This window comes from Bacillus rossius, chromosome 10, assembly GCF_032445375.1.
Source record: "Bacillus rossius redtenbacheri isolate Brsri chromosome 10, Brsri_v3, whole genome shotgun sequence".
NCBI lineage: Eukaryota > Metazoa > Arthropoda > Insecta > Phasmatodea > Bacillidae > Bacillus > Bacillus rossius.
The window spans coordinates 55,145,096-55,166,718 of record NC_086337.1 but is presented as its reverse complement, the minus strand read 5'-3'; the positions used below and the strand labels follow the sequence as shown (position 1 = coordinate 55,166,718).

The 21,623-nt window shown below is 39.3% G+C and overlaps 1 protein-coding gene across 1 annotated transcript in view; it reads right to left on the bottom strand.

Moving 5' to 3' along the window:
- LOC134536194 (synaptotagmin-12) overlaps positions 1 to 14,461 on the bottom strand; it is a 28,022-nt gene extending 13,561 nt beyond the window's left edge. The window contains exons 1-5 of the mRNA XM_063375844.1: positions 14,332 to 14,461; positions 6,250 to 6,432; positions 5,143 to 5,292; positions 3,027 to 3,208; positions 2,401 to 2,527 (exon numbers count right to left, since the gene is read on the bottom strand). Of these exons, the coding sequence (XP_063231914.1) occupies positions 2,401 to 2,527; positions 3,027 to 3,208; positions 5,143 to 5,292; positions 6,250 to 6,432 (642 nt within the window). The 5' untranslated portion in view covers positions 14,332 to 14,461. The remainder of the gene's footprint in view (positions 1 to 2,400; positions 2,528 to 3,026; positions 3,209 to 5,142; positions 5,293 to 6,249; positions 6,433 to 14,331) is intronic.
- Positions 14,462 to 21,623: the final 7,162 nt, after the last annotated feature.

The window sequence follows — 21,623 nt, the reverse complement described above, 5'->3', positions numbered from 1 at the left end:
AAATAAAGATTTTCAAGATGGCGGGCGTAACGGAAATTGCAACGGTGACGTCATAATTAAAAATGGCGGAAAACAAAATGCCGGGATGTTCTAGAAAACAAAATGACGTCATCCAAAATGGCGGATCCAAGATGGCGGATCCAATATGGCCACCGGGGTCAAGGTCAAAGGTAAAGGTCACGGGCATCCAGACAGCCAGTGAGGCAATCTCAGCCAGTCGAGACCAACCGTGCACTTCTGCAGCTACGGTCGAAGAGAAGTTCTTACAGAGACATCCACACAACACAACAATATGTAGTGGAACTCTTCACGTGTCCTTTGGTTCGATGCCCGGACCTCGAGGCCCGCAGTATGTGTGACGACAATACACACACATGCAGCACACTGTGCCGCGGTGTTGTCTGATCGAGCAAACAGTTTGAGCACAGGTCCTTACAGTTCTGAGCTCATCCTCTTTATAACCACTGTCTATATAATTATAAACATATTGTTTAATTTACTAGATCTGGTATTCATGTCGATGTTTCCAAGCGTAATTATTGTTTAAAGCAAATAGTGTCGGCGGAGTATCTGGCTCCTATTCCCGTGGTGGAAACTTGCTGAAAACTGCCAATGAATAAAGGCAGCCTAAATGAGGGAGATATATCCAGTTTCTGCATCAATAATTATAAGGATTGGTAAATCATTTTTTTTTCTTCTGGCAACTCCAGATTATAGGTTGATCTTACTCATGACAGTCAACTTAAATAAATTAATACAATTTCTTTTTTCCTCATAGTAATGTTCTCAAATTTATTAGTAACACTATGGTAGAATGCAAGTATAATGTCATTTCATGACATATTTCAATTGGGAACACAATGATTATTACAAGGAAAGATTTAATGCATATAAGTGATTTCCTGTGAATGTAAAAGGATGTTTGTGTTGATGGTGTCTACACGTTCTTTTCAAGTGTTCGCAGTCAGATAGTGAGTGTGTGTCTCTGGAAGGTAGCTGGAAGTGAGGAAGGTAGCTGGAAGTTAGGAAGGTAGCTGGAAGAGAGCTGGCAGTGATCTGGAAGGTAGCTGGAAGGTAGCTGGAAGGTAGCTGGAAGGTAGCTGGAAGGTAGCTGGAAGTGAGGAAGGTAGCTGGAAGTGACGAATGTAGCTGGAGGTGAGGAAGGTAGCTGGCAGTGAGGAAGGTAGCTGGCAGTGAGGAAGGTAGCTGGAAGTGAGGAAGGTAGCTGGCAGTGAGGAAGGTAGCTGGAAGTGAGGAAGGTAGCTGTAAGTGAGGAAGTTAGCTGGCAGTGAGGAAGGTAGCTAAAATTGAGGAAGGTAGCTGGAAGTGACGAATGTAGCTGGCAGTGAGGAAGGTAGCTGGCAGTGAGGAAGGTAGCTGGCAGTGAGGAAGGTAGCTGGAAGTGAGGAAGGTAGCTGGAAGTGAGGAAGGTAGCTGGAAGTGATGAAGGTAGCTGGAAGTGAGGATGGTAGCTGGCAGTGAGGAAGGTAGCTGGCAGTGAGGAAGGTAGCTGGAAGTGAGGAAGGTAGCTGGCAGTGAGGAAGGTAGCTGGCAGTGAGTTGGAAGGTAGCTGGAAGTGAGGAAGGTAGCTGGAAGTGAGGAAGGTAGCTGGCAGTGAGGAAGGTAGCTGGCAGTGAGGAAGATAGCTGGAAGTGAGGAAGGTAGCTGGAAGTGAGGAAGGTAGATGGAAGTGAGGAAGGTAGCTGGCAGTGAGGAAGGTAGCTGGAAGTGAGGAAGGTAGCTGGAAGTGAGGAAGGTAGCTGGAAGTGAGGAAGGTAGCTGGAAGTGAGGAAGGTAGCTGGAAGTGAGGAAGGTAGCTGGAAGTGAGGGAGGTAGCTGGAAGGGAGCTGGGAGGTAGCTGGAAGGTAGCTGGAAGGTAGCTGGAAGTGAGGAAGGTAGCTGGAAGTGAGGAAGGTAGCTGGCAGTGAGGAAGGTAGCTGGCAGTGAGGAAGGTAGCTGGAAGTGAGGAAGGTAGCTGGAAGTGAGGAAGGTAGCTGGCAGTGAGGAAGGTAGCTGGCAGTGAGGAAGATAGCTGGAAGTGAGGAAGGTAGCTGGAAGTGAGGAAGGTAGATGGAAGTGAGGAAGGTAGCTGGCAGTGAGGAAGGTAGCTGGAAGTGAGGAAGGTAGCTGGAAGTGAGGAAGGTAGCTGGAAGTGAGGAAGGTAGCTGGAAGTGAGGAAGGTAGCTGGAAGTGAGGAAGGTAGCTGGCAGTGAGGAAGGTAGCTGGAAGTGAGGGAGGTAGCTGGAAGGGAGCTGGGAGGTAGCTGGAAGGGAGCTGGAAGGGAGCTGTAAAGTAGCTGGAAGATAGCTGGAAGGTATCTGGAAGGTAGCTAGAAGGTAACTGGAAGGTAGCTGGAATGTATCTGGCAGTGAGCTGAAAGGTAGCTGGCAGTGAGCTCACCCTGGTCTGCATGCTGGTGGTCTTGTCCGGCAGCAGGTACACGCGCACGTACGTGTCGACGCTGGAGTTGTCGGGGCCCACCAGGTCCTTGGCCTCCAGCACGCTCACCAACAAGTCCGCCGCCTCGCTGCAACAACAGCTCTGCTCTCGAACCAACAACCAACCCTTCAGCTGTTGTTACACACGTAATGGGCGAGTAAAAGAATACTCGTGTCCAACAGAGTTCACATTCTGAATTGTTATGCTTAAAATATATACCTGAAACATCTTTGAAATCACACCGAAACGTACGCGTTTCCCTGATATACCAGGTTGTAACGACTTTTCCTGAGTGGGGACGTGCGCGCCTAACGGTTGACGAGGCTAGTAAGCAGTTTCCAACCCCTGTACAAATGGCCATATCGAGTAAAGATGCCACCCACGCAGCTGTCGAAGATGTCTCCGAACTGAGGGATGTGAACATCAGTCGAAGTGAAGTAATGCAGGACCATTGACGTACAGCTGCACCAAATTTTTTTTAAAGTATATATTTGATAAGAAGTGTGGGTATTTGTTAAATGAGGGCTGGCATGTGCTAAATCCAAGAGAGGTCAGTCAGGCCTAATTGTGAGCAGGGGTGGACCCACCTATCATACTCGAGGCCCACGCAGAGGCCTCCAGTGACGCCGGGCTCCACCAGGTCTCCGGGGGCCACTGACGTGTCGGAGCACACGGAGTCGCAGGACATGGCGCGCTGCAGCACGGCGGGCTGTGTGAGCTCGGGCTCAGCGGGGCAGTCCTCTGCCACTGCCCTGCTCAGCGCCTCTTCCTGCACAGACACGTTGCTCTTGCTCTGCGCCTCCTCCTGCACAGACACCCTGCTCTGCACAGACACTCTGCCACAGCCTCAGGACCACGGCTGCAAACCCCGTGGGTGTACGGCGAAGACAATCAGCAATGCCTCATCGTTTATCATACGCATATTGCATAAACATAACAAGCATGAATACAATTTCAGTTAAATGTTCTCTAGCCAATTATTAAATGTATCCAGTGACTCCTCAAGGCATTTCACCTGTTTTAAGTCCTAGCCTTAATCAAATTAACTAAGGTGCACACTTGCAAACTTTTAGCGTCCAATGTCTCAACATAACTGACTGAAACTTGGGTTGGTTGTCAGTGACGAAACAATTTCAACTCTCAATCTCTATTTTCAGAAACGTAATTTAAGTTAAATGCAGTGCACCCAAATACTTGATATGTCAACGCAAGTAAATTATGAGTTCCAGAAATGCGACACTCCTATAATTATTGATGCCTTGATCATAAACTGCAAACTGGGTGTGCTAAAATGAGTAGATTTGTAGTCTCGTTGCCGAGGAATGTTCTCAATTATGTTCCTTGCTTGTTTGTATGCTCGCAGTAAAGGGACTTATGCAACTGCTTCACGCGAGGTGATCCCACATGCACATTCGTCACACACCCACATCAGCTAAGCGTCGAGACTTGCAGCTTGTCGCAAGAGTCTGGCCACATAGGCACGCGGGCAGTATCAGGCCTTGTCAAGCACTCACTATATACAAGATATGAATGGTCTTGAGTAAATCGGTGAGGCGAAATCTACACAAGCTTTCAAAGTATGTATAACAAAGACTGCTGACACCATCCAGCGATCAACTAAGCTACTTAGTTAACAAGGGCATGAGCCATCACATGTAGGCTCCCACCTGATTTCAACAATGCGAAATTTCTTCTTTCTTCATCGTGGGAAGAGACCGGTGGTCAACCAGGTGAGGGTCTTCTGTGTCCATTATCACTACGATATGGCGCGAAATAAGTGTCCATAGTTCCATCCCAACTTCCTGCATTGACCAAGAAAGAAGCGTGCTAGGGTTTCTTTTTTGTTTCCAACCAAAGCATCTACACAATTTTTAATCCTACAGAGGTTTGGGTTTCTATTAGAATCCCCCATTCGTACGGTCTCTCACAAAATAAATTCTTTCACTGTAAGGTTGCAAATCAGGAACTTTCAGCTTAACAGAGTAAATTAAATCCCAGCGGCAGATAAATGAATTTTTATCGGGGGTGCTGGGGCAAAAAAAGAAAGACAAAAATTAGAAAATGTTTAAAATTTGAACATTTGTATTGACACTAACCCACTGACATACGGGCCTACATTAGTAGCCGTAGGCGACGGGGCATTTAACAGTGGAATACTGTCTTTAATGATACTTTGCAAATTTGTTTCATAATTTCGGGAGTTGGGGGAGTATAAACCCTCAATATTTGCCCTTTTTTTTATGCCATCACTGAAAGATTCATAGTAATCGTGGCAGAAATAGAGCCTAACCAAATGGCGATAGATAGATGGTGTAAGGTTGGAAGGTTGTAAGGTTGTAAGGTTGGACGGTTGGAAGGTTGGTTGGAAGGTTGGAAGGTTGGAAGGTTGGAAGGTTATAAGGTTATAAGGTTGGAAGGTTGTAAGGTTGTAAGGTTGGAAAGTTGGAATGTTGTAAGGTTGTAAGGTTGGAAGGTTGGAAGGTTGTAAGGTTGTAAGGTTGTAAGGTTGTAAAGTTGGAATGTTGTAAGGTTGGAAGGTTGTAAGGTTGGAAGGTTGTAAGGTTGGAAGGTTGTAAGGTTGGAAGGTTGGAAGGTTGGAAGGTTGTAAGGTTGTAAGGTTGTAAGGTTGGAAGGTTGGAAGGTTGGAAGGTTGGAAGGTTGTAAGGTTGGAAGGTTGGAAGGTTGGAAGGTGTGACCACCGACCAGGCAGGCGGCGGGCGGTGGCGGCGCGGGGCCGGGCCCCTGCGTGGTGAGGCTGCTGGTCGTGAAGGCCACCCCCAGGTCCCGGTCCACCAGGTCGAAGTGCTGGAAGCTGCCCGTCGCGTCCAGCTGCACGTCCGAGTCGGAGTGTACCTGCGGACACACAAGCACCGCCTCGAGTCTCTCCCTTGCAGAGGCTTGCAGCTACTGGCCACTCTTGGATAGCGCCGTGGTCTATACTGAGGTCCGGGTTACTATTGAAGCACCACGTCCATAGTGTCTCAACAAAACTTTTAGCCGAAGTTACTGTAAACACATTGAGTCCAGGGGGATGTGTATTCAAAAGAAAACTTGCGTTAACGTTGCCACCAACCCACTGGCATATGGGACTACAGTGGTAGCCGTAGGTGTCGTAAATGTTTTCATTATTTCGGACGGTGGAGGTGGATACATCCCCACTATCTCCCCCCATTTTTTTTTTTCCTTTTTGCAGCCACCGCTGAAAGGGTGACTTCCTAACAGGAGCGTGTTGGCTTGTTCTCTAATCTGGGCCAAATGGGCAGAGCCAAGCAGTAGCTTGTCAACTGAGGGGCGTGCACATGGCCAGATTGTTCCAACATACGGCCGGCATTCTCATGTTCCCCTCCCACTTGTGCGCCCTATCAGGGTAGGGTGGGAAAAGATTCCAGTTCTTTTTTTTTTTACATTCCACATCTATATAAATTAAGCAGAACTGCATGACCCGGCCCAGGGTTTTCCCTGTGACTATGCAGTTTTTCCTGGGTCACTTTAGTTAGCTTTTAGGCTAGACTATCAACGGGGCGTCAGCCATGGCGCCAATCGCAGCCATGGGCTGGCCAATAATAAACCCCAATCAGCACGCGATGCACGCGCCCTTGTTCTGCATTGTTAATACCCCGCATGGTAGAGTGTATAGGCTTCGGCCTGAGACACACTTATGTTCTCCCCTAACCTGGACCCTCCTCTTACACACTTAGATTAACTTGGGCTAGGGGAAAAAAAATGCCAGGGATCACTCCCTCTTTTTTGATCGGGAAGGTATCAGAGCCGCGACTAGGGAGGGAGGGAGGAGGGTGAGCGGGCACTGACCAGGTAGCCGTTGGCGGCATAGTGTCCGCGCGCCTTGGTGAGGCCGATGGTCTCCTCGCGGCTGGAGGTCAGCCAGGCGGCGGCCCGGGTCCACAGCCCGGTGAGGCGGCACGCCGACAGCAGCAGCAGCAGCAGCAGCGCCGCGGCGCCCAGCAGGGCCAGGGCCAGCTGCCCTTCGCTCATCTGCGGCAACGACATAGCACAGCCTCGGCGTCGGAGTTAGCGTTTCACAACTGCCCGCCACATTTTGAGTGAAACAATGCCATTACATATCACAGTTTGGTAATCATGCAAATCATTGTACCCACGATATCATTATAACAGGTAAATATTAACGCAAAAAAAATCGCAATCAGATGTAGACAATAATTTCCGTATGATTTTTGACTATCCGAAATCCAGCCATATGGGTGCTTCTTTTATAAATCGCATATGGACAGTACTCAGATGTGCCAGAATTTAGATTTAATGGGTGGGATTCGAGGATATTTTTTTGTGAAAATGTAGACAATAGCATTTTTCTTGTTTTGTAGGTAAATGAGCAAAATTTCATCGACCACGCACTATATATATATATATATATATAAGGCGGGCTTTTTAACTAATTTTTTTTGTGATTATATTTAAACAAATTATTTGAATTAAATTTGCAAAAACTGGAAATAATATTTGAAAATTATAAAGTATATATATACATATAAGTCTGTAAAATAAATAAATATATACTTTTTTTATTTTCAATATATGCGAATATGCAACAAAATAAAATAATTCCTAGAATCCGATCGCAGCACCAACTGTTGAGTCTGACTGATTTGCCAAAAATTTAAAAAAATTCTAAAAACGCGATCGCAGTGCTGCCTGTGAACCTAAACCATCCAAAAATTAACAAAAACACAACACATACACCCACATATATATACTGTGAACCTAAAGCATCACAATATCAACAACACATAAATAAATAATTTAACTAAAAAAAAATTATAATGGATAAAATTGAATATCTAAACCATTTTTGAACCCACTTAATCACATACACAAAATTTCATCGAAACACATACACACGTACAGAAGAATTATTTATATATATGTAAAGAATATATTTCATGTACAAAAGAAAACATTTTTATTTTTAACATGGTGGAATGCTACAATTATCTTATACAAAAATAATAAATATTTTTGCAAAACTCCGTTCCCCCGGAGAAACCCCCGGAATGGCCACCGCATGGGGAGCCCTAAGAAAAGAAACGAGCTCCCCATTTGGAAGCCACCTGGAAGGTTTTTTTCTGTTCCACACCACCGTTTCTTTGGTAGCCTGACTTGTTACAAGGGATTGTATTCCTACCAGAGAAAATGCCACCATTCTCTCTGGGCAATCCGCCTTGGAGGAGCCGGGGCGCGAACCCGGGTCCTACAAGTCACAAGGCAGGCGCTCTACCCCAGAACCAGAGTGGTAGAGCGGATACTTGCAGTCTTATTAACACTGATATGATGTTATTCCTCGAGTTTACTGTAGTTTGGTTTGTCATTAACACGTGCTCACTTCTGACAGTTGATTTGGGAAGCAAACACGTACCTAATAATTTTTAAAGATGAAAAAATTTGTCAGAACAAGATGCTACAGAAGTTAACGCGCTTCTACTTAGAACGCATGATGCCTGAAATAAATAGCCACACAGAAAATAAAGTGAGAAGTAGAGACCCAATAAACGGCAAGTAAAACCACGTTAAGTGAGCATTAGGGCTACATGCTTCACACAACTGCTATGCACTATTACAAGAATTGTTTGTCCTTTTTTTATCTGTTGCCATGATCATTAAAAAAAACTGAAGACATGAATTTTTTTTGTTAAGTATTATTGTTATTGGATAAAATGCATCAATTTATACCGTTACGAGCAAGTTTATGTTTCTCTGTCATTCTATCCGTCGTCTGTTAATCAGTTGTCTGAACCGGCGCTTAATATGCGGTACGTTAAAGGTTATTCTTGCAGAACGTTAAAAATTCGATCCTTTTTCTTCCGCACCTCTCTTTCTACCGGTCAAGCTTCTATTGTTTTTTCGACGTGATAACGTCTTATAAATCGACGAACGCCGGCTGCACGCACGAAAAAGCATGACTCATTGTCACGTTCCACGTGAGCCGAGCGTGCAAGAACCGGCCATCCACCGTGCGAGAAAATCCTCTATAATATCAAACAGGTTAAGGCGGGCTTTTTAAAAGCAGCAATTAAAAAAAAAAAATTGATTTATTTGTCCAATTTCGTCATTTCAAACTAACAATATTATTGACATTGATTTGATATCAGTTTGTTTCTCTAACAAATTGTTCGTGAACATGTTTAAACAAATTATTTAAATTAAATTTTCAAAAAAAAACTGTAAATTAAGTTTGAAAATTAAAAAGTAAGTATGCAATTTTTTTATCGATGTTTTCTTATGACGTTATCACGTAAAATTATCGTCCGTAAACACACTTTACAGACAACCCCCTCCCTGCTGCTTGTCGAAACAGCCGTGAGGACAGCGCGAGGGGGCGAGGCAGACAGCAGCACGCCGCGACGGCGGGGACTATTTCTGGCGCGCGGCCGGGCGGAGGGATCGAGGGATCGATATGCCCGTGCAACAGGTGGGGGGCCGGGCCGGACCCCGCGCCCTGGACCTGCAGTGGACGCGTGGCGACCCCGTCGGGGTGTAGGAAACCAACCCCACCCGAGCCGAGCCTCAGGGACTCTGCACGCCGCGAGACACCCTAACAGTATCACTTCATGTGAGCTTTTGGACACACGCCATTGCTAAGCACTTTCTCTGTAGAAGAAAACTAAAAAAACACCTTTGTTTTCGTACCATGTGCGTGTCTCTGCCTGAGGACGGGAGCAGATAGCAGTTCCCGAAACGTCGCTTGTTTCTGTTTTGAAAAACTATTGTGTTTGTTTCGTCTTTTCGTTTTGTCGTGTTTTTTTGTCTCGTTTCAACTGTTGTGCTGAATTTTTTTTTTGGGTTCAATATTTTTGTGCTGTCATCATTTGTGAGGGTTTTTTCGTTCTCTTAGTCCATTTGTCTTTGTTTTTCTTTGTTTGTTGACCATATTCCTGTTAGGGAATATTATGTGGTGATTACATCCTGTTGACAACAGCAATTTTTTGCTTAATTTGTATTTTTTGTCTTTTGGGTAATTTTTTTAGTTTTCTTCTACAGAAAAAGTGCTTAGCAATGGCGTATGTTCAAAAGCTTACATCAAGTCATGCACTCCCACTGCACAAATCTTTCAAAGATAATACCTAACAGTATCATTTTTTTTAACGTGATAACGTCTTATAAATCGATGAACGCCGGCTGCACGCACGAAAAAGCATTAATCTTGTCACGTTCCGCCTGAGCCGAGCGTGCAATAACCGGCCAACCACCGTGCGAGAAAATCATCTATAATATCAAACAGGTTAAGGCGGGCTTTTTAACTAATTTTTTTTGTGATTATATTTAAACAAATTATTTGAATTAAATTTGCAAAAACTGGAAATAATATTTGAAAATTATAAAGTATGCAATTTTTCATCAATGTTTTCTTATGACGTTATCACGTAAAATTATCGTCCGTAAACCGACTTTACAGACAACCCCCTTTTTTTTTACAACAACGACCCCCCGGAGGGCTTATGCTATGAGGGGTCCCAGGATCTTCCTTTAGTAACTAAGGGGGTCGGCAGTTCTGCAGCAAGTCGTGATTCAGGCAAGTGTGTTAGTTTGGGTGATGCAAGGTGACACCCGCAAAGGCAATGATGCGTGTTGAGAATGATAACGCAGCTGTCCAAACCCCCTGTTGATGACGTCAGTTTTTAAATACAAATTGTTTCCCCGAATTGCTTCTAAAAAAATCCTGTATCAGCCACGGGGTGGTAGTTAGTTCGCTCAGTTTGGGTTTATATATATATATATATATATATATATATATATATTTATATATATATATATATATATATACCCAAACTGTGTGTATATATATATATATATATATACACACACATATACATACACACACACATTTTTGGATATATTTTTGGATGAAATTTTGGGAGTTTTCGATACTTATTGAATATTTTATGGCGGGTTTTATTTGCATTTTAGCTTATTTAATTATATTTTAGCATGTTTAACTTTATTTATAGTAACTTACATGTACCGGTAGAATTCTGGCCATTTTAGAAAAAAAACTTTAAAGTGCATTTTTGCACATGCTGAGCATTTCATGATTGTAATATTTTAGGCGAAATAATGAGATAATTTACGAAGTAGTGCGGAAAATAATTAAGCAAAAATGTACATCTCACAGTTTTGTGATGATGAAACTGTGTTAAATTTGCTAAGTGTAATCATGGGACCTACGATATAATGATACTAGGGTGCCAGGGAAAAAAAAAGTATACCTACGTCATGTTTTGACTTGTACTTCTTTTCCCTAAAGGGACTGGAAAATTTTGAATTATTCTATTAAAACTCAATGTCATATCGTAAAAACACTTTACTGCTGTCTTATACTACTAAGACCACGTGAACAGAATCTTCCTTTTGACAGACCTTTGAATTAATTCCACTTTGCCGTTTTATGATTAAACACTGCTTGTCATGAGAACGTATTTTTTAAGAGTTATAACCGTGAAAAAGTAGCTGCTTCCAAAAAAATTAATAATATTGAAGATTGAATTACCTTTCACGCTTAAAAATTATATCGTATTCAATTAAACTTTTTTTTTATTTCTAGCATTCCATATTAAGTCTAATTAAAAACAATTATACATTCTTATATGTTCCAGTTTCATTACTATGAATATAAATTTATAATTATTTCTGCTAAATATGAAACATAATGTTGATAATGGAAATTATTTCATGTTTGTGTGCATGTAAATCTTTAACTAACACAAAGTATCAACACATCCATTGCTTTTAAAGTAATATCAATAGTTATATTCTGACATCAATTCTTTGTCAAAATTAACTCGGAAAATTTATTAAAACAATTTAACTTATTTTATAACATGGGCGACACAAGAAGCGTCCGAGAATAAATAACTTAGCATCTGCTTCTCGTTAAATATTATTCGTCACTCAGTGATTTTGCTTTCTTTTTGAGAAGACGAGAGGTCAGAATGTCCGTCTGTAGTTAATTATTTTACTTTTTAACAGTGAAACATTTTAAGTATTTTGTCGTAACAAGCCACTAATTTTATCGTCAAACTAGCTGCAGTACCCGGAGTTGCCCGGGCTGAACACAGGGTGGAGGGGAACTGTTTAGAGATCAGATGTAGTTAGTAATTGTCTTCTTAATTTGAATGTCAAGTGTGCAAAATAATTTATATCACTTTCAGATCCCGACAGACGTTCTGCCAGTTTATAGTGATTTACCTGGTCTGTGTGTAATCTAGACTCTATAAAGCAATATAGAAAAAAAACTGAAAAATAAGGGATTACTAATATTGAAAATATTCCATTATCTAGCTAATGCTCGGCATGCATTGCAATGCCTCATTCAGTTTTGTTTTGTAATATGTTTGAAGTAGTTACACATATACAAATAATCTATCCATGTCTCTAAATATATATTTATCTCTATCTACATCTATAGTCCTATATATCTATGTATCTCTCTATCAGTATTTATCTCTTTATATCTACATATATACCTCACACTATCTCTATGTATTCTATATGAGGGTACTGATTGCTTCGTTGTTAATATCACACGGGTGTTTTTTTTTTTTTTTACTTGTATGGGAAAATTAAGAATGATAAGGCATCTAGTGCGTGGCAACAATGTTAATAGGCAATAGGAAATAAACTTCTAGCGCCTGCGGCATTGTCAACACACACTTCGTACGTGTACTGCATGTTTTATCTAACCCCCTCCAACGCATTTTATTCTAAATTGGACTTTTAGTAAGGATCCCTAATGTTATTGATAATATAATATAGCCTATAGCCTTCCTCGATAAATGTACTATCCAACACTGAAAGAATTTTTCAAATCGGACCAGTGGTTCCTGAGATTAGCGCGTTCAAACAAACAAACAAACAAACAAACAAACTCTTCAGCTTTATAATATTAGTATAGATGGACTTCACACTAAAGCTTATCACCAATATTAATGTTTTTTTTTAAGTCTCAATAAACAAACATTGCAGCACATTAACAAGATAATTTATTCAGTTGACCTTTCATGTCTAAGTACTGAAATAAATTAGTACCTCAATAAAAACAGCAGTAACTTTTCCGTGAGAAGCTCCGTCGCACAATATTCCACAAATTTCATTAATTTAATTGTACACAGTTTTTATATACAGTTAACTGCATACCTTCTCTGTGACAATGATTTTGGATGGGAACAGAAGGGCCGCCGTTATGAGGTTTATAACCCAAATCTACTGGCTGCAGCCCTTGTTTGTGGAAACATTTGTATTCAGTGTTGAGTAGCCGCAGCATAAACGTAAACAACAGTTTTTCATTCTCTCGGAACTAACGAAACACACTATGTTAACTTATATGTCATCTTGGACCACATTACGGAGTACCAGGTTTGCAAGTCTGCGTGCACTTCACAAGTGTATGGAGACCACGTCACGAAGTAACAGGTTTTATTAAAGTTTGCATGTACTTCAATAGTGAAGCTACACGAGTGTGCGCACTTTTCAACAATAGGTTATTGAAGCAATCGTGTAGTTACTAAATTGATAACAAATTTACACATTGACGTCTGATACTTTCAAGAAATTCTACAGCATTCGTGGCAAAGTTTTCAATCTTTGCGATCTAAAAGAAAAATACATATTCTATGTTCTCTAAACCTTACTTTAACTTTGAGAATAAAGTAAGGCAGACGACATGAGCGATGAAATGCATGGTAACAATGCTGCTTATATCTAAGATGGTCCTTCGGTTTCTGGTATGCCACTGAGCGTGACTGTGCGATCAAAAAGGCCTGGGAGACAGAAATGCATTCTTTCAGTGGTTTGAAAAGTGTTTTTACCAACTTCATGCACTGAGCATATACCACTTCCAGCAGTCAGTGTGGAAACAAGAGTGTTGTGTCTCAAAATCAAAACCAACTAAGACCTGTTTGAGGAGTTCTGCGGCGAAAGGAAGGTTTAAAACACTTCGTGATTTAACAATGCGAGCTTCACGTCCCATCGGACGACAATCAAGTAGCCAGTGTCAACTTCTTCAGCACATGAAGTGTATTAATTGAAGTGTTTGGGAGTTCTGTAAGGATAATTTTGTTGACATATGTGTTGTAATTTTAATTTTTAGAAATGAAATAACTAATTTGCATAAATATTAGTAGGCCTACCTACTAAAACAATGGTGATACATTATTAACAGTAGGCATCATGGCTAACAAGACAGAATAATTGTAATTTCACATAATTTCATCATTTCCAGTAATCAGGAATAATGTTTTGTAGCCGTAAACATTTTGCCAAATTATAACATATATTTCAATAGTTTACAGCAATAATTGACTCTTATTTCTTAATTGATTTTCAGTTTGTTAGTGTCCTGGTGTGTTTGGTGCTCAGAAATGTTTGAGTGTTCACTTTGGTAACTGTATGATACTAAATTATATTTTTTTTTTTACTAAATACGTCTGCCGTTTACAACACTAACACAATTTTATCATTGTTTTTTTTATTTGTTTGTTTATTATTGGTTACGTTCACTCTAATCTCCAGAGTACTGAGTTGCGTGCGCTATAGAGAATATACACCGTTGATAAGTTTGGGATCACTTTTCGATCTCAACGTACCTTTTGATATCACTGAACAAATAAAATAATAATAATTTTGGGCAATTTGCCTTTTTTCCATGGTCTACTTCAGTGTGTGAGTGAACTGAAAGAAGCATTACTTTCTTATGAAGTCAGAGTTCATGTACATGTAAACATATTTGAAAAGAACAACTCAGTGACTATAACGACCTCGAGCTGCCAAGACACGCGACTGCTTCTCCTGACGTGTTACCAACGTGACAGAGCGGTGTACCGGTGACGGCATTGTTGCAGGCGGGCAGCGGTGCAGTGTTACCTGGCAGGCTGTGACGTCATGCACTCGGCCAGCACGGGCTGCACGCGTGCCAGTGCACCGGCTACCCTCGTGTCCACAGCTCCCGCCGCTCAGCTGTGCACGCGCCGTGTCGGCCCGCCGCCATCTCGACACTGGCCGGCCGCTGCGCGCGCACACTCGCCCCGCGCACGTATCGATTAGTCGTGTTTGTTCTCGGCAGCTCATGCGTCACGTCACCCCCCTCCCCCTTGTTCGCTCGGCCTCCTGCTCCTGCTGATGAGACGTGATGACGCTCTAATTGCCCGTGTGTTGCCCACGCACGCGTCGCCGCCATCTTTGAACACTTCTCAACATGTATTGTTAGGCGGCAGCTCGCTGTGCAGGGTTGTATATACCTCGAGTGGCTCTAAGGGCAATGGGTTTATCGTCACCGCGCTATCACGTCTGAGTCGTGAGCTACACTGAACATAATTTTTTTCCTAACCTTAAATAAAACTAAGTGTACCTATTTGGGAGGTCTAGGTAGGAAAGACTCTTAAGTGCGTCTCAGGCCGAAGCCTATATAGTTAGCAAAATATTAAAGCAAGATGATACGGAACTTTTTGTTAATTATGGTAGCTATATGTTTCGCTATTAATTATAAGACTTTAAGACGATATGACAATGGCCAGCCGGGATTGAACCTGTGTTCTCTGGAATATGAATCTAGTGTCTTACGACTCGGTCCATAAACTTGGATAGTGTATCTTTTCTCATATTCAGGTTGCCTTGAATTGATGCCCCATGCTACAGACTGTACGATCATTGCAAAACAGTACAAATACATAGTTTCAGACTAGAGTACTCCATGTGGGTTATCATTACATGTCTTGAAAAATTATTGACATCTAATATTATAGATACAACATACTATTTTCTTCAAAAATTACAGTCACCAAAATTTTAATTCATGTGTTTTGAGTATATCGTGTACTAGTGCGTATAACTACATGTGATTTTGTCTACACATTTTCCATGGGTGTAGACAGTATTTGTGGAAGGGGAGGGCAGAAGCCTGTCCCTCCTCCGGAAACTCTTTTACAAAGTTAAATGCTTGAAAATACATTTTTAGGCTAGTTGTCGATCCCTTAAGCGATTTTTGAAATTCCTGCCATTGTAATTTTTATAAAATAAAATTCTTTGTTTAAATAAATCTGGCAACCCTACTCAACCTCCCGCCCCCCCCTTCCTTTTTCGCTTACTTCACTATGCTCTTGACACTAATTGTTACAGAAACAGGTTCCTTTTTTGAGTAAGCTTCTCTGCACTAATACCTGTGCCTTGTTAACAGAAGTGTAAACAAATATACACATAAAACAAACAAAACACTAATGACATACGCCATTTCTCATTAAACTGTATGTCATGACAAACCTCAGTCTGTTTGTGCCTTAAGAAGGGAACAGATCTCTTTCCCAAAACGTCGCAACTGGTCTCATAGAAATCATATATGTACTGTGTAATTCTGCGCTATCATCGTTGTGGTTTTCAAAATGTCTATTTTTTCGCTTAACTGTTGCTTACAGTGTTCGTCCGTGCTGTCATCACTGTTTATTCACAGCGCTGGGTTCACCTGTGCGTCTCTGTATAGCCGTTGAATTTTCAATCTTTGTCTGTTATTTTTCATCGTTGAGTTATTCTGTTTGCCACAAATATTTAATATTCGATCGATTATCTTTTCCCTGTTTTTTTAACTATGCCGAATGAACACATCAATTAAAGTATAAAATTATTAGTTACTTTTTGTAAGAAATACTCAGTTATACCGATATAAACCGTATTTCTTATATACAAAAATAACCAAAGCAATGTAATGTACAATGTTATAATATCTTTATTTTAGTATTGCAAACAATTCCTTGTAAAAGTACTGAAAATTCAATTCTGTGAGTTTTCGAAAGTATATTTCCTCTTTATTTACTGTTCTAGTTGCTACAGTCTCGTCGTTGTTAGTCCATATTTTTGCGTAATAATCTCAAAATATCAGGTGTAATATGTATGGAGTATTTAATTTCACAGCAAAATTATGATATCTACTTAAGTGGTTAAAATGAAGGAAAAGTTCGAACATAATAAGGTAGTGGAGGGTAAGTGTGCGCATTTAGTGGAATATTTGGCATAAATATTTACCAATACGCATTTGAAGAAAATTAATAATACAGGATGATAGAATAATTATTCGAGAATGTCCTGGAGAGCCCAAGTAATTGTACAGCAGGAGATTCTCTTTTAATGAGCAAAATGGTAAAAGTCGGCATTTGCGCACACTTACCCTCTGTGGGAGCGTAAGTGTGCGCAGCATGTCGGGTAAGTGTGCGCATAATTCTTATCAGTTGTACATTGTATACTTTATATTTCTGTACCTACTGTATTCACTTTTACACATAAAATTATACTGGACGAACATTTATACATTGATACATAAACGTAAAATATTATTTTGATAATTAAAACATTTAGAATTTCTTTTTATACAACCAATAAATCTGATGCTACTATTCCCTACGCACACTACTCGCACCCAGTCAAAATCATCACATATTCTTTAAACAATAATCACAATAAAAAACTCCGCACCCTTCATAAGATGAGCAAAGTCCATGCCACCATTCACTACACTCACAACATTGCAGCCAGTCCTCATCACTGCATGATTCATCACATCCAGGGCAGATGTAGTCTTGTGAAGGAGATTGCTGATCGGACGCACTTCTCGTATTGAATGTTAGTTTGCATTTGGCTGTAAGTATCTTCGATGTTTCACATTTCTCTTCTTTGTTGTTTTTCAAAAACTGAGTGTTTGACTTGATTAGCTTTCTTTCAGCTCTTGCTTTCGCATTTTCAATTTTTTTTTCGTCCTCTTCTTTAAGTTTCTTTTTTTCTAAGAGCAAATTTTTGTAAGGTGCTGCAGTTAAAATCTAGATTTCTGACCAATTCTTTTCCTTTTGGTTTGCTTTTGTGCTTTGGGCAAGTGATAGATCGCTGTGACTGAGACAGTTGGTCCTGACGAAGTACCAGCAATTGGAATGGTTTCTATTTGTGACACGTTTGTGTTTTCTTGCGTCTTTGTTTCTTCTCCTGTTATTTTATCCTCCAATTCTTATATTAACATACCAAAATATTACATTATATACGGTGAAAACTGGTATATTACGTGTACAAATCGCAGAATTCGATTAGGAATCTTCGCTGTTCATTGTTCTTGCTTCTTTCCCAACTCGCTACAATACTAGCATGTCAGTTGCTGCACCAGTGTTACCAATTACTGAAAAACATCACTGCGCACACTTTCCCGCCTGCGCACACTTACCCTCCACTACCTTAATTTAAAACAACAAAATTATAAGAAAAGTGAAATCTCTTGTTGAAGGATATTTTACTTTTACAAAATATGTTTTTGTACGGAAATAAACATACATACAACATTAAATGAAGTTTTTGATACTACTGTAACAGTTAAAAAATAATACATGTTTTATACTATTACTCGTAGAAATATTACACAACTAAAATATTTAAAACACCGTATTCCAAATTTTGTTACAATTAAAATTACAAATAATTAAATAGGGAAGTTATTTAAAAAACCTTTCTGTGTTTGTGTACTCAAAGAAGTTCATGTTTAATAATCCCGATGATTAAATTAAGTTTCTGAGTGTTTCACTGCATGAAAAAAAACATTTATGCCCCAAGAATTCTGCACTCCGAAATAGGGCCTACTGCAAGTTCCAATAAAATATAGTTGTATTCAAGTCATGGTAATATTTCTAAATAAGTAAGCAAATCTCACAAAACTAGTGTCATCTAAATTCTTAGTCTTCACAATCTGATCGATTTAATGTCAGTAGTAGTAGTATTAGTAGTAGTAGTAGTAGTAGTAGTTGTAGTAGTAGTAGTACTATCATTACCTGAAATTTCGGCGATGTCAGTATGAAAATGTATATTTTAATTTGACATCTTCAACACTATTATATTTTTAGTATTTAATTTAAGATTTTTAGAACGCCTATTTTAAACAGTTGTTTGAATAGCCTCCCAGTATTAACTGCGCATATTAAGCACGGTAAAACAAAAGAAAGCCAAAATTGACATAAAAAATTTTAACTTTTCTGTGGCTTTAAAAACATATAAATAAAATGTTTATACAATAACCTCATGCTTGTTAGCAAAATAAACACACTCTTTTGATATCTTTCATTTATTTCACTATAACTTGACCATCGACAGTCAAACTATTACATTTTTTTTACTAGTCTATATTTCTATATAATTATTGTACAGCGGGACTGTAAGTTTGTTTGCAGGAAAACTACTAAAAAAATTGCCAGACTAGTTATACAAATTATATTTCAATGTTATGAAATTTCATAGTTCATGCTGAACGAACAACATAAGAACACATAAATTTGTTCGTTACCGAGGTAAGATGTTACTTACTGCACGTACTGCACGTGTTAAGGACACTGACACACGAAACTTCAGTAAACTCGTGGAATAACATCTTGTCAGTGTTAGGAAGACTGCAAGTATCCGCTCTACCACTCTGGTTCTGGGGTAGAGCGCCTGCCTTGTGACTTGTAGGACCCGGGTTCGCGCCCCGGCTCCTCCAAGGCGGATTGCCCAGAGATAATGGCGGCATTTTCTCTGGTAGGAATACAATCCCTTGTAACAAGTCAGGCTACCAAAGAAACGGTGGGTGGAACAGAAAAAAACCTTCCAGGTGGCTTCCAAATGGGGAGCCCGTTTCTTTTCTTGGGCTCCCCATGCGGTGGCCATTCCGGGGGTTTCTCCGGGGGAACGGAGTTTTGCATTTTTTTTTTTTTTAGTAACTGTAGCATTATCATTCCAACATGTTATAAATAAAGCTCAAACAAATATTTTAAAAAATTTTGCTTTTGAACATAAAATATTTGAATTAAGTGTTTATGAGTCAGTGGTCAGTGAGTGGTTGTATACCGATATTGTGTGTTTAACCATTTATCGGTATATATTTTCTTTAATTATTATTGGCAGTTAAATTTTAGTCACAAACTATTGACCAATACCTTTGTTATGTAGCATTTTAGAAATTTTTGACTAAAAAGATATTTATAGGCACATGAATTGTATTCCTAAAAATATTATTTCTGAAAAACCACATAGTTTTCAATCAGGAAGATCGTCTATTTATTTCAACATGAGCAAAGCCTTTGATACTTTCCACCAATCTTATGATTAAAAAATTATTAATTTTAGGCCTCGTCAAATTTGCAAATACAATTTCACGGTATTAAGTGTTCCGCAAAGTAGTTGTTTATCTCAACTACTCTTTATATTTAATAAATGTTATTCCAACTGTAATCAGAATTGATCAAAAAAAAGATGCTGATGAAAAAATATATATAATTGGGAAATATGCTTGTGTAACTATTCAGCAAGGTATTTCAGCTGTCCGGATCTGATTTTCAAGTTAACAAACGTCTCTGAATTACGATAGCATTTATTGTATAACCTTTAGTCAAAAAACTAATTTAATTAATCAGAATGATCACATAGTAAGTAATGACATTAAAAGTGGTGTCCTCTTTTAAGACCAAGCTTTTTTTTCACCAACATGTAGATAATACTATTAGCAACACGTGAAGATCTTTAGGTCTTATTAAATTTATAACTTTCTCTGCATCAACTAATTTTAATTATAATAGAATTAAAAGTATCCAGAAAAAGTTCTTAAATCAATATTTAAATATTTCAGGAATTTAAATTATTTTGAATATGCCACATACCTATATAAACTATTTGCATTTTCTATTTATTATATGTTCAATCAGTGATGCACTTTTTATTATATTCATCGTATTACCATTTTTGTTGGTTCATACATAATGACTCGATTTGGATTAAGAACTCCAAATTGCAGTTACAGAATTGGTGACACTTTTAAAACTATAAATTGCGTAAAAAATTATAACTCTTTTTGAATAACCTAGAAACATTCATTGGTGAAAAACTTAAAATGTTATTTTTAACTTTTGTAATATACATATTAATTATGTACACATCATTTTAGTTTCTGTTTTAAGATTTTTTGTGAAAACCAAAGTAACCAATTAGTTAACATGGACATTATTAATCTTTATCTATCTGTGTGTTGTGTTGTTTCGTGTTTTTGTAGCAACGTTATTTATATGTGTTAATATGTTTTTTGTTGTTATTTTATGTCATGATTCGTTCAATTGATCAGACAGTTTTAATGAAGCTAAATTATTAAATTTTAGCAGAGTTTATTTTTGAAAAACTGCAAGCCCGTGCAAAGCCTACCAACATTCTATACTATACAAAAATATTTTCCTCGTATTTCAGCATCTTAAAAATACATTTTGTAGACTTTAAATAATTTAATATAGATATTTAAAACCTTAATATCCGAGTTTTTTTTTGTGTCCTGTAACCCTAATAATGAAAACATTACACAAGAAAATCCTTGAATAATTGCGTTGGATTAACACTTTAATTGTTCCTGTGTGGAAAAATGTAAATTCTATGAAACTAGTTACATTACGATTTTACGAGTAAGGCCGTTTTTCTCATTCCGTAGAATGTATAAGAAATTTTGGCAAAATTCCCCTTCGTCCTATTAAGATTTGACAGAAGCGACAGAAAAGTACTATAATGGAAAACTACATATTTTGTTTTACAAATCTTTATAATAAGAATACACTACTGCTACCTATAACACATTTTTGGAAACATTTGTTTCTAATATGCGGTGATTTGTGATTGCAACTATGACAGAAGCGTTATCTGTTAACCTGAGAAACAGCCAGAGTGTTGACAGCGATACCTACCGAGTATTCTATACACTACTTCGAAAGCAATGCTGCTTTACTCATTTCATGGAGTGTATAAGAAAATGTGGTAGAATTCCGTCTCGTTATGGCAGTTATCCGTTTGTGTACTTTTCCGCCTTTTTCGAAGAGACCAGGCGGAATACTTGAATTATGGTAGTTTTCCAGTATGGCAGTCTTCCGCGGTCCCCCAGAGTGCTGCGCGGGGGCACCTGGGTGGTATGCTGCACGCACGACGGAGCAGCTTCACGGACAGCATGCACCGCGAAGCCAGGGGCGAGTGACGTGATTTCACTGGGGATATTTTTGTTGTAAATGGCACAGAAATATTAATGTAAAATTACAGATGTTTGTGCCTCTGTACACTTACATGAAAGCAACTGTATCACTACAAAATAGTGTTCGCAATAATACTGGGTTCGGATTCTTACTTTTGAATTTATGCTT